At 36.1% G+C, this 12,314-nt stretch overlaps 2 protein-coding genes across 6 annotated transcripts; both read left to right on the plus strand.

The window, feature by feature from the left end:
• Positions 1-3,624: 3,624 nt before the first annotated feature.
• Positions 3,625-10,645, plus strand: LOC115967769 (F-box/kelch-repeat protein At3g23880-like). Of its 5 annotated transcripts, none has more exons than XM_031086909.1 (3): positions 3,625-6,787; positions 9,107-9,255; positions 9,367-10,645. In XM_031086909.1, exon 1 carries the CDS (start codon positions 3,771-3,773, stop codon positions 4,920-4,922), a length of 1,152 nt encoding a protein of 383 aa, XP_030942769.1. In that variant the 5' UTR covers positions 3,625-3,770; the 3' UTR covers positions 4,923-6,787; positions 9,107-9,255; positions 9,367-10,645. The 5 variants fall into 4 exon arrangements, with proteins under 5 accessions (XP_030942769.1, XP_030942772.1, XP_030942768.1 ...); XM_031086912.1 differs by having other exon boundaries at positions 3,625-3,871; positions 4,328-6,787; positions 9,107-10,645; XM_031086908.1 differs by having other exon boundaries at positions 9,107-10,645.
• Positions 9,536-10,413, plus strand: LOC115967154. The gene is made up of 2 exons (XM_031086226.1): positions 9,536-9,845; positions 9,962-10,413. The coding sequence occupies exons 1-2, from the start codon at positions 9,536-9,538 to the stop codon at positions 10,411-10,413; spliced, it is 762 nt and encodes a 253-aa protein (XP_030942086.1).
• Positions 10,646-12,314: the final 1,669 nt, after the last annotated feature.

Raw genomic sequence — 12,314 nt, forward strand, 5'->3', positions numbered from 1 at the left:
AGTAATTGTGGGTATCAAATGGGGTTTGGGGAAATTTTCATTGAGTACCATCTACTTGTTTTGTGTAGATCTGGTTATTATTGCCTGGAATATCTAGAAATTTTGTGTATATTGTAGGTGTTATCAATGTTACAAGTAGCAACTAGATCAGCAACTAGATCGGGGACGGAGCTAGGATTTCGAGTGAGGGGTGCGAGATACACTCAAACCCAAATGCATATAAAATTTGTTATAGCCTAAACCTTCATATTGTAGCTCTAGATTAACCAAAGACAACCATGTTTTTTTTTTATCCGAATTACTTATAAAAGAATATTTATGTGTGTGTTTGCTTCTTTGGGGAATTTCATCAAACACTTAAGCTGCAATTGGGGAATTTCATCAAACACTTAAGCTGCAATTATCCTGTGATAATGTTTTAAGATAAATTTTCATAAATAATTTAGAGCCCAGACAAAAACTCGCAAAAAGAATCAAAATTGAATGAAAATGAAAGTGTACTTTTTGTGAAAACATGAAAGTATTGAACAAAAATATAGCAGGACATTTCTAGCCTAGTATGCAAGCATTTTGTGAAGTTATTGAGTTCAGCATTTGATATTGAATTTGTTCCTTAGAATCTGTAATAAAATTATGCCTTACTCTGTGCTACTGAGCTGAATATGGACTTTGTGCCATGCCATTTCAGAGTGTGAAATGGAAGAAAAGCCCTCAGGTTGTCCTATTTTGATACATGGATACTCTTTCCTGTATGAGTAGCAAAAAACTTGGTTGGGGCTCCACTTGTAAACAGCTTTTTAGTCTTTTTGGTCAGTTGTTTATAACTTTATAAGACGGAATCAAAGCCTGGTTAAATTTATTTGGTTCAAATCACGCGAAACCCCTACTGGGGATGTCTTTGGTCTATGTGTGCAAGACTCATAATTCGTTCTCGACTTTAAAGTAAACCATTGTTTTTGTAGAGCAATTGGCAGATGGTTTAAGCACCAAAACAAGCAGAATAAATCTTGTTGATCTAGCTGGTTCAGAGCAACAAAAGTTAACTGGTGCAGCAGGGCCAAGTTCAAAGCAAGCTAGGAATATTAGTAGATCACTTTAACAGCTTGGGTATGGTCAAACGTATATATATTCTTTCATGTGAAAATGCATTTTCTTTGCAGTTTACCAATTGGTCAATATTGCTGTATGTACAAACCTGTCAAAAATGTCTATGATCAATTAGGTTTAATATGGCATAGCACATGTTTGAGTTCTCTATTTGAAGTCATCATATGATTGATACATCCACCTTTATAATTATTTCAGTAATCCTATTGATACAGAATGGGTGAATGGAGTTTGATATTATGTTATTTGAATGCTACATTGAATGAGATGAGACGTCAAAGGAATGGAAAATAATGGAGAAGAAAGATTAAAAACTTCTAATGATATAATTTTTTGTTCTACCAAAAAAAAAAAAAAAAAATTTTGAAAATAAAAATGAAACAGTGTAGAAAGAAGGTAACACATTAAAGTGTAAGCTCTAAAAGATGAAGTGAATAGTGCAAAACCTCCTGAATTTTCGGTCAAAACAAAACTTAACACTAGCTTCTAATTTGAGAAATACCCAAATTGATCCTTAATTTAAGGATCTAAATCTAAGGATTGAAGTGCATATGGAATAGGTTCAGCTCATTGCACTCTTTTCAAGATTTATGCAGTTGCCCATTCAAGTCTCATAATTAATTCAGGATATCAAAAAATAAAAGAAAAGTGAATTCCTCTAAATACAGGGGAAAATACAAGGTGTTTCTGGAGCATGCATCCTCCCACTTACATAAGGGTGGGTCCCATACTTGTGGGGTCTACTCTCATGTGAGTGTAAGGATGCATGCATCTGAAACACCTAATACCACCCCTAAATACAGAGCAAATGTGGTGAATGCATTATATGACTCATTGAAGTTGGTGCAATTGAATTTGTACAGTAGGAGCATTGAGAATTCTATAAGATCAGATAGTTGTAAGAAAAACCATGATCTGTATGAATCTTAAATGAGTTTGACATGCAAGTCATCAGAATTTGTTTTAGTTAATGATAGTTTCATGCAGACTCCACATGTAAGTAGTGGGTATTTTAGAACAAAAACTAATATATATCAAGTTAAAAAATCAAGAGAAAATTTTTTTTTTTTTTTTTTTGAGAGAGAAATATATTTAGAATATAAAAGCGTTATATTTATGGCAGGACCATTAATGGTCCTGCCATTAAATGAGGGATGAAAGGAAAAAATTGTCTCCAGGTGAATATCAATGCAAGCAGTAAATGGGGGATGAAAGGAAAAAATTGTCAAAGAAAAGCAAAATTCTTTTGTGTTTTCCAATACACAAAATTGAACATGTGGGTATGACTTGAAGTAAATGAATCAACAAAATGAATTAGGTAGAGTTAAAACAAATGACTACAACTCCCATGACTCAAATGGAGGTCTCTTAGAGTCATGATTCATGACATTACGTAATGTCGAGAATTATTAAGGAGAAATATATTCTTAGCTCATCAAATGGAAGTCATTGAGGTCAAGAAATATTTTCTTAGCTCATCTATGCATAAATTTCTAAACAATTACCAAGCAAAAATGTGAGGGATAATTCGGCAAACAAGGAAAGAGCTTGTTTTTGATGGAGTTTCTGCTGCCATGTCCAATTATATGCCTTTGGCCATTTTTAGCAAAATCATATCCCGTGGGGTATTATTTTTCCTTTTGCCATCTGGAATCTTTGGAAACATTGTCATAGAGTCATGTTTGATAATGCTCCCCTTAATCTCAATCTTCATAGCTATTGTCTTGCCCAAGTTGTGGAGTTTTTTTGTTGTGTTGGTACTATGAGGAAAGCTAAACAGAGAACTATTGTACAGGTGAAATGGTTCAAGCTCCCTGTTGGATGGTTTAAACTAAATTCGGATGGGGCTTCATATGGAAATCTAGGCAAAGCGAGAGGTGGTGGTATTATAAGGGATTGCAATGGGTTGTGGATTAAAGTGTATGCGAGATCTATTGGATACGCTACCAACATTACTACTGAGTTTTGGGCATTAAGAGATGGGTTGAAGCTTGCCTTGAATGAAGGAATCCAGCGATTGATTATGGAGTTAGATGCGAAAGTGGTGGTGGACCTTATTAAATCTAATGCAACCACTAATAAGCCATATACCCCTCTCTTATATGATTGCAGGTGCTTGCTGACAAGGTTCATTTAGGTTCAAGTGGTTCATGTGTATAGAGAAGGTAATCGTTGTGCAGATGCACTTGCGAGATGGGGTAGCAACATGGCGAAAGTTTTTGCTGTTTTTGATAATCTACCAAGTCCTGATGTTGTGTATTTAGTCAATATGGATAATGTTGGCATGTTTGTTAATAGGATAACTGAACTTGATCTTGACTCTACTCTGAGATAGTTTGTTATTTGTATTTCCCCTTAACCAAAAAAAAAAAAAAAAAAAAAGAGCTTGTGTCAAAAAAATATCATTGGGCTTTTGGGTAAGGCTTAGCCGCCTAGGCCCAGGACACCACAGATCAAATGCCATAGATTCACTTATCCTTATTATGTCTTCATTCTTCTCCTCCCTATGTATGACAACATAACATAAACCCTTGTTCTCAAAAAGGGAAAACAGACAGAAAATCCTAAAACCTTAAACCCTAAAACTCTTCGTGAATAAGAATAATTCACGTGGGGTATTTGGGCTTTAAACTAAAATCGTGGTCCCTTCGTGAATCTTCCTGATGTCTCAGAACAGTACAACATCAACATGTGAGCTTCTTCCAGAAGACGTCCTGGAAGACATCCTGGGTCATCTACCAGTGAAATCCTTAACCCGCTTCAGGTGCGTTTCTAAATCTTGTGACTCCATCATCACTGACCCCACTTTCATTACCAAACACTTGAAGCTAAACCTTAACCAATCCGAATCATTAATATCCAGAAACACTCACAGTGGGTATTTGCTATACACTACAGAGGATAAGAATAATTCACCATCTTCCAAACAATTGTGTACGGTTGATTGCAACAACGACCGCACATTGACCCAGGTTTCTAGGTTTGAAATGCCCTCTTGTTTTGACGAATGCTACATAGTTGGTTGCTGTAATGGCTTGTTCTGCATTGCTGACGATGATCTTAGTCACATTATATATCTGTGGAACCCAAGTATTAGAATATTTAAGAAGCTTCTAGCTACTCCCTTTACTGATGAGTACACCACCTCCGTTATTGGACTTGCTTATAATTCTCAAAATAATGACTTCAAGATTCTTAGAATTGTGTCTTTTTATTGTAGACAAGAGGCGAAAGCCGAGATTTACAGCTTGAGTACAGATTCGTGGAGAAAGGTTGTAATATCGATGGAGTCCTTAAGAGGGTATGAACCCAAGTTTTGTACTATTGCTTATGTTGAGCCACCCTGTATATTTTTGAATGGAGCTTTGCACACAGTAGCAATCACTAGTCGCCACCGTTTCATTCTGTCCTTTGACGTCAATGATGAGAGCTTCCGTGAGATAATGTTGCCTCCTAATCACTTGGATGGAGTGCCTGTAAATTTCGCCCAGCTTGCAGTGTTCAAGGGATCCCTGGCTGTTTTCGTTTTTGTTCATGGTAGTCGGGGTATCTTATGCCACATATGGGTTATGGAGGAGTATGGTGTGGCTGAATCTTGGACTAGAAAATATATGGTACCAATGATTTGGGTTTGGGAAGGTTATTTCTTTGGCTGCACTGATAACGGTGAACTTCTAATTGAGAATGCTACTGGGCTGGTTTCAATTGACCCTGAGAGTCCAAATCAGAACATTCTTGCAATTGAAGATGCTGATTGGATGGGTTTTGCAGCTAATTCAATGGAGAGCTTGATTTTACTTGATGGGGGAAAGTAAATGTGAAACTTAACTTTAGCTATTATATCGCTTACAGAGCTGAGAGCTTCAGTTTTTCCATCATCATTGTGAAAATTAACTTTATCTATTATAGTTTTATATGTATTTAAGTCTATGGAAACTCAAAGCTTTTGATGCTGAAACTAAGGTTGTAATTGTTTCCATCCTTGCGTTCAAGAAATATGTCAATATGAATGGGTGAAGTTGGCTGAGTTACATTTAAGGATTGATAGTTCAAAGTGCTCAATTGAAGTGAATCTTATTAGTTTTGTTTTTCTCTTTTCAATGTGCATTTCTTATAAGCAAATTACAGCTTGAGAATGCTATGCTTAGGGTCTTTGGCCCTGTTCTAATATTCCTAGGTGATTTCAACCCTGGAGTTAAAACTAACACTTTTGCTTATTTTTCGTTGTTTCTTTTCTTTTCCTTAGATTTTTTAGCAACCAAACAGTGACTCTGATTAATTAGGATTGTGGAGACAAATTCAATAATGATTAGCTTTTTTTTGTTTCCTTGATTTCGTTCTGTACTGGCTTTGTTTAGAGTCTCATTTTGTTTGGTTCTTTTTTCCCTTTTAAGCCTCTGGTAGGTTGCTAGAAAAATGGAAGGAAAATGATTGTTAAGTCAGTGTTAATATTAGTTTTTGCCCTACCATTTTTCAAATTAACATCAGTAGTGGCTAGAGAGAATGCAATGATTTCAAATAGTAATAGTTCTGCTGTGTTTTTGTACTATATAATGTATATAGGAAGGAGGATTATTTAGCTGTTTGTGCCTGTGTTTGGTGAAAGTAATTGTGGGTGGCAATGCGTATTTAGGTTTGGGGAAATTTTCATTGAGTGCCATCTACTTATTTTATACAGATTTGGTTATTATTGCTAGGAATATCCAGAAATTTTGTGTATATTATAGGTGTTATCAATGTTGCTAGTAGCAACAAGATGCTTTAAGAGTATTCCATAGTAGTATAGTGCTTAGCAAATCCGAAATGTGCTCAAACAATTGTGTACAGTTGTTTGCAACAACGACCGCACATTGACACAAATTCCACTCTTTGTTTGACGAGTGCTACATAGTTGGTTGCTGTAATGGCTTGTTCTGCATGGCTGACTATGGTCTTAGTCACATTATATATCTGTGGAACCCAAGTATTAGAATGTTGGACTTGCTTCTAGCTACTCCCTCTACTGACGAGGACACCAGGTCCGTTATTGGACTTGCTTATAATTCTCAAAATAATGATTTCAAGATTCTTAGACTTTTGTCTTTTTTTTGGGGACAAGAAGCCGAAGCCGAAGCCGAGATTTACAGCTTGAGTACAGATTCGTGGAGAAATGTTGTAATAACGATGGAGTCCTTAAGAGGGTATGAACCCAACTTTGGAACTATTGGTCAGTTTGATCCACCCTGTATAATTTTTAATGGAGCTTTGCACAGTGTAGCAATCACTAATCGCCACCGTTTCATTCTGTCCTTCAACGTCAATGATGAGAGCTTCCATGAGATAATGTTGCCTCCTAATGACTTGGATGGAGTGCATGTATGTTGCACTGAACTTGCAGTGTTCAAGGGATCCCTGGCTGTTTTCATTTACACTGATGATCATTGGGGTGTCTTATGTCACATATGGGTTATGGAGGAGTATGGTGTGGCCGAGTCTTGGATTAGAAAATATATGGTACCAACGATTTTGAATAGTCATTTCTATGGCTGCACTGATAATGGTGAACTTCTGATTAAGACTGCCACTGGGCTGGTTTCAATTGACCCTGAGAGTCGAAATCAGAGCATTCTTGCAATTGAAGATGCTGATTGGGTGGGTTGCACCGCTAATTCAATGGAGAGCTTGATTTTACTCGATGGCGGTAAGTAAATGTGAAAATTCACTATAGCTATTCTATCACTCTCAGTTTTGCCACCATCATTGTGAAAATTAACTTTAGCTAGTATTGCTTAATTTGTATATAACTTTAACTAGTAATTTTGGTCCTGAAACTAAGGTTGTAATTGTTTCCATCCTTGAGTTTAAGAAATTTCTCAATATGAATGGGTGAAGTTAGCTAAATTACGTTTGAGGAATGATCAAATGGGGATTTCAGATGGCTAAGCCATTCTGTTCTATTGTGCTTTTGCCATTGACCATACCAAAACCCTTTAGTCTAATTGGCCTGCTTAGCAATATTTAGTTCCATGGCTATTTGTGATAGAATATAGTTGTCACTTGTTCTCAAGTCCAACAACTAGCAGTAGCTGAAATTTTGCTTCCTTTCCGACGTTTAAAAGTCCAATATGCATGTGTTGGACTTCAGATATAAAAGTGGCCTCTCATTTGAAGTATCTCTCATGGCTGGAGATGTATCCAATACGGTCTCCAAAGAGTATCTGGAGATTATAAAATGTTATAAATTTTGGATACTGTCTGATATGTTGTGGATGCAATCAAAGACACAGCCTTGATACAATCTTGATTCGAGAGTTGCTTAAATTGGGGAAAAAAAAAACTAGTTGGTTTCACTTTGATCGAGTCAAAACCCTTCTCTTGTTTTTCAATAGACTCTCTCTCTCTCTCTCTTAGACACACACACATACACTTCGATCTTATACCACTCATCAATTGATCATGATTTCCTGGTCATGGGGGTTGATGAATATTGTTTTTAGGAGTTGCCATTTCTCTGTATGCTTACTGTATCTTGTGTTGGTATTGATGCTACCTTAGATTAATCTGAATCCTGGTGCTGATTGTCATTAAGTTTTGTATGGGTGAATGCTGCCTTAAAATTCTACTCCTGCACCCTAAATTACCTATTAACAATAGGAAAAAAAAGGGGGAAAGAATTGACTGAAGTTAGGGAATTGAACATGGTGATTCAAGGTTCTTATCCCTGATTAAGGAGTTGTATTGATGCAGAATATTGCTGTAGTGTTATGTTAAGAAGCTTAATACTTAAGATTTATATTAATTAAAAAGAGGTAGTGGAGATCTCAGGGTTTATTTTTGATGATATTAAGTTAGTTTTAGACCCAAGGGGGAGGGGAAAGAATGTCAAAATTTTGATTGGAAGGTTGTTTTTTTTTAAAAAAAAAACATATCTTTGCTTCATCACTTTGAGACATTGAAGGATAAAAACTTAAAGTGCCCTAGGCCCCAAGCTTTTAAGTGCTCGAATGTCCAGGTGTAGGGCTCAAGCATCTTAAGCCATAAGCTATATTTCATAGAATAGATTAAAACATAAAAATAAGGTTAGGTTAACATCATGTCTCACATTTGGATTCTTTACTCTTCTATGAGGTTTATGCATAAGGCTTGCCATTTGCGGGATTAATTAAAAAAAGAGTTGTTATTTAGAAAGAGTATTTGAAGCTAATAGCTCCTACTTTTCATAACTTGTTCCAATTATTCTCAAAGATTGTATTAATGTTAGGATTAATGGTTAGAGTTCCTGCTCACATGCTATTTTTACTTTTGTTGAATCCTGATGCAAGTTAAATGCTATCCATGTTTGAGAATTATAGATGATTGGGTCATTAATTGCTATTTGCTATTTTTTGGCGTATGAGTCAGATTTTTTTATTTTTTTATTTTTTCTGTTAGAGGGCTTAAAATGTAGATTTATAAAATATGAAAACATGGGGCTTTTCTAGCCTAGTAAGCAGGCATTTTGTGAAGTTATTTAGTTCAGCATTTGATAATGAACTTGTTACTTAGAATGTCAGAATGTATAACAAAATTCTTCCAAACACTGTTTGGTGCTATTGAGCTGGGAATGTGCTTTGTGCCACGCAGCTTCAGAGAGTGAAACTAAGGAAAAGCCTTCGGTCATCAATTTTTGGTACATGGATACTCTTTCCTGTCTGACTTGAAAAACTTGGTTGGCCTACTTTCAAACACCTTTTTTCTTTTTGGTTACTTGTTTGTTAAAATGGAATCAGAGCCTAGTTAGATGTCTTTGGTTCAAATTATGTGAAATCTCTAGTAGGGGTGTCTTTTGGTCTATCTGTGGAAGACTTATAATTTGGCCTCGGTTGTTAGGCAGGCCAGCCTGGAAGGGGGTGTGTTACATCACCCTAATTAGCATATATTTTGTACCCACTATCTTACTTATGTGTATTTTGGATTGGATGCTTTAACAAACCAAACAAACTGTAAATACCTCTGTTTCTTTGTTGTTTCTATGCCACAGACTAGCAAGGCTGATGGTTTAAGCACCTGCAAAACAAGCAGAATAAATCTTGTTGATCTAGCTGGTTCGGAGCAACAAAAGTTAACTGATGCAGCAGGGCCTCATTTAAAGCAAGCTGGGAATATTAGTAGATCACTTTCACAGCATGGGTATGGTGAAGCATATCTTCTTTATTGTCTTTAACGTGAAGGTGCATTTTTGTTATAGTTTACCAATGAAATCCTGGGTCAGCTACCACTGAAATCCTTAACCTGCTTCAGGTGCGTTTCTAAATCTCGCGACTCCATCATCACCAACCCCACTTTCATTACCAAACACTTCAAGCTCAACCTTAACCAATCCGAATCATTAATGTCCACAAACACTCACAGTGGGTATTTGGTATATACTACAAAGGATAAGAATAGTTCATCTTCTAAATAATTGTGTATGGTTGTTTGCAACAACGTCCGCACATTGTCCCAGATTTCAAGGTTTGAAATCCCCTCACTTTTTGAGAAATATAGTATAGTTGGTTTCTGTAAAGGCTTGTTCTGTCTAGCTAGTCGTGACAATGATCTTAATCACATTATATATTTGTGGAACCCAAGTGTTAGAATGTTTAAGAAGCTTCTAGCTACTTCCTTTACTGACAAGGACACCACCTCCATTATTGGACTTGCTTATGATTCTCAAAACAATGACTTCAAGATTCTTAGACTTGTGTCTTTGGACAAGAGGCCGAAGCTGAGAATTACAGGTTGAGTACAGATTCGTGGAGAAAGGTTGTAGTATTGATGGAGTCCTTAAGAGGGTATGAACCCAACTTTGGAACTATTGCTGATGTTGAGTGACCCTGTATATTTTTTAATGGAGCTTTGCACACTGTAGCAATCACTTGTTGCCACAGTTTTATTCTGTCCTTTGACATCAGTGATGAGAGCTTCCGTGAGATAGTGTTGCCTCCTAATCACTTGGATAGATTGCCTGTAAATTTTGCTGAACTTGCAGTGTTCAAGGGATCACTGGCTGTTTTCGTTTTCGTTCATGGTCGTCGTGGTATCTTATGCCACATATGGGTTATGGAGGAGTATGGTGTGGCCGAATCTTGGACTAGAAAATATATGGTACCAATGACTTGGGTTTGGGATGGTTATTTCTTTGGCTGCACTGATGACGGTGAACTTCTAATTAAGAATGCCACTGGGCCGGTTTCAATTGACCCTGAGAGTCCAAATCAGAACATTCTTGCAATTGAAGATGCTGATTGGATGGGTTTCACAGCTAATTCAATGGAGAGCCTGATTTTACTTGATGGGGGAAAGTAAATGTGAAACTTAACTTTAGCTATTATATCGCTTACGGAGCTGAGAGCTTCAGTTTTTCCATCATCATTGTGAAAATTAACTTTATCTATTATAGTTTTATATGTATTTTAGTCTATATAAACTCAAAGCTTTTGATGCTGAAACTAAGGTTGTAATTGTTTCCATCCTTGAGTTCAAGAAATATGTCAATATGAATGGGTGAAGTTAGCTAAGTTACATTTGAGGATTGATAGTTCAAAGTGTTGAAATGAAGTGAATCTTATTAGTTTTGTTTTTCTCTTTTCAATGTGCATTTCTTATAAGCAAATTACAGCTTGAGAATGCTATGCTTAGGGTCTTTGGCCCTGTTCTAATCTTCCTAGGTGATTTCAACCCTGGAGTTAGAACTATCACTTATGCTTATTTTTCGTTGTTTCTTTTCTTTTCCTTAGATTTTTTAGCAACCAAACAGTGACTCTGATTAATTAGGATTGTGGAGACAAAATTCAATAATGATTAGCTTTTTTTTTGTTTCCTTGACTGCGTTTTGTATTGGCTTTGTTTAGAGTCTCATTTTGTTTGGTTCCTTTTTCTTTCTTTTTTCCCTTTTAAGCCTCTGGCTGTTTGCTAGAAAAATGGATGGAAAATGATTGTTAAGTCAGTGTTAATATTAGTTTTTGCCCTACTAGTTTTCAAATTAACATTAATAGTGGCTAGAGAGAATTCGATGGTTTCAAATAGAAATAGTTTTGCTGTGTTTTTGTACTATATAATGTATATAGGAAGAAGGATTATTTAGCTGTTTGTGCGTTGTGCCTGTGTTTGGTGAAAGTAATTGTGGGTGGCAATGCGTATTGAGGTTTGGGGGAATTTTCGTTGAGTGCTATCTACTTATTTTTGTACAGATTTGGTTATTATTGCCAGGAATTTCCTGCAATTTTGTGTATATTATAGGTATTATCAATGTTGCAAGTAGCAACAAGATGCTTTTAAGAGTATTCCATAGTAGTATAGTACTTAGCAACTCCGAAATGTGCTTTTGTAGTATCTGTTCTATCGTGCTTTCGCCATGACTAAACCAAAATCCTTTAGTGTAATTGGCTCGCTTAGCAATATTTAATTCCATTGTTATTTGTGATAGAATATAGTGGTCAGTTGTTCTCAAGTCCAACAACTAGCAATTGCTGAAATTTTGCTTCCTTTAAGTTCAAAACAATGGAATCCTGTTTGACCATAATTAACAGTGTCAAAAATAAAAAATTGCATTAATTTCACTAGTAAGTGTTGATGTAAGAATGAAGTAGGACAGATTTGAAGTACCTCCCATATGAATGTGTTGGACTCTATTATTATTATCAGCAGTCGGCAGCCGCCACCACAGCGGTTGGCATCATCAGCAGCGGCAGCAAGGAACTGTGGGGTAGCAGTATATCATTTGATAAGTAAAGAACTATTTTAGTGCAACAAGACTACATTATTTACAAAAGACATATAAGTATAAAGAAATACAGAACGTTAATAGTAATATGAAATTCGTAATGAGATGCTGTTAGTGAAACACCATGCCAGAGATTAATCAAATAAAGAACTAGTAAACATAGCTAACAATTGGGGTCATGGCAGTGACAATTCCACCAAAATCAACATATCGTAGGCTTGAGTTTGGTAATCAACCTCTCCCAAAATAATTGGGGATAAGACTGCTTGCTAATCACCTCTCTAAGTTTTTTGTATAGTAGGTATGACATTTTTTTTTTTTTTTTGGTTAAGTGTAGTAGGTATGACCTTTTATAAAGGTTTTAAAGGGGTGAGAAGGGATGTTATTTGGGAGACAGAGAAGAAGAGATATTTTTTCTCATAACCTAAGCCCTAGGGTTTGGGCTTTTGTTCCATTTTTTTCAATTACCGAGATGATTTGGATC

The sequence above is a fragment of the Quercus lobata genome, chromosome 11 (genome assembly GCF_001633185.2).
Source record: "Quercus lobata isolate SW786 chromosome 11, ValleyOak3.0 Primary Assembly, whole genome shotgun sequence".
Classification (NCBI taxonomy): domain Eukaryota; kingdom Viridiplantae; phylum Streptophyta; class Magnoliopsida; order Fagales; family Fagaceae; genus Quercus; species Quercus lobata.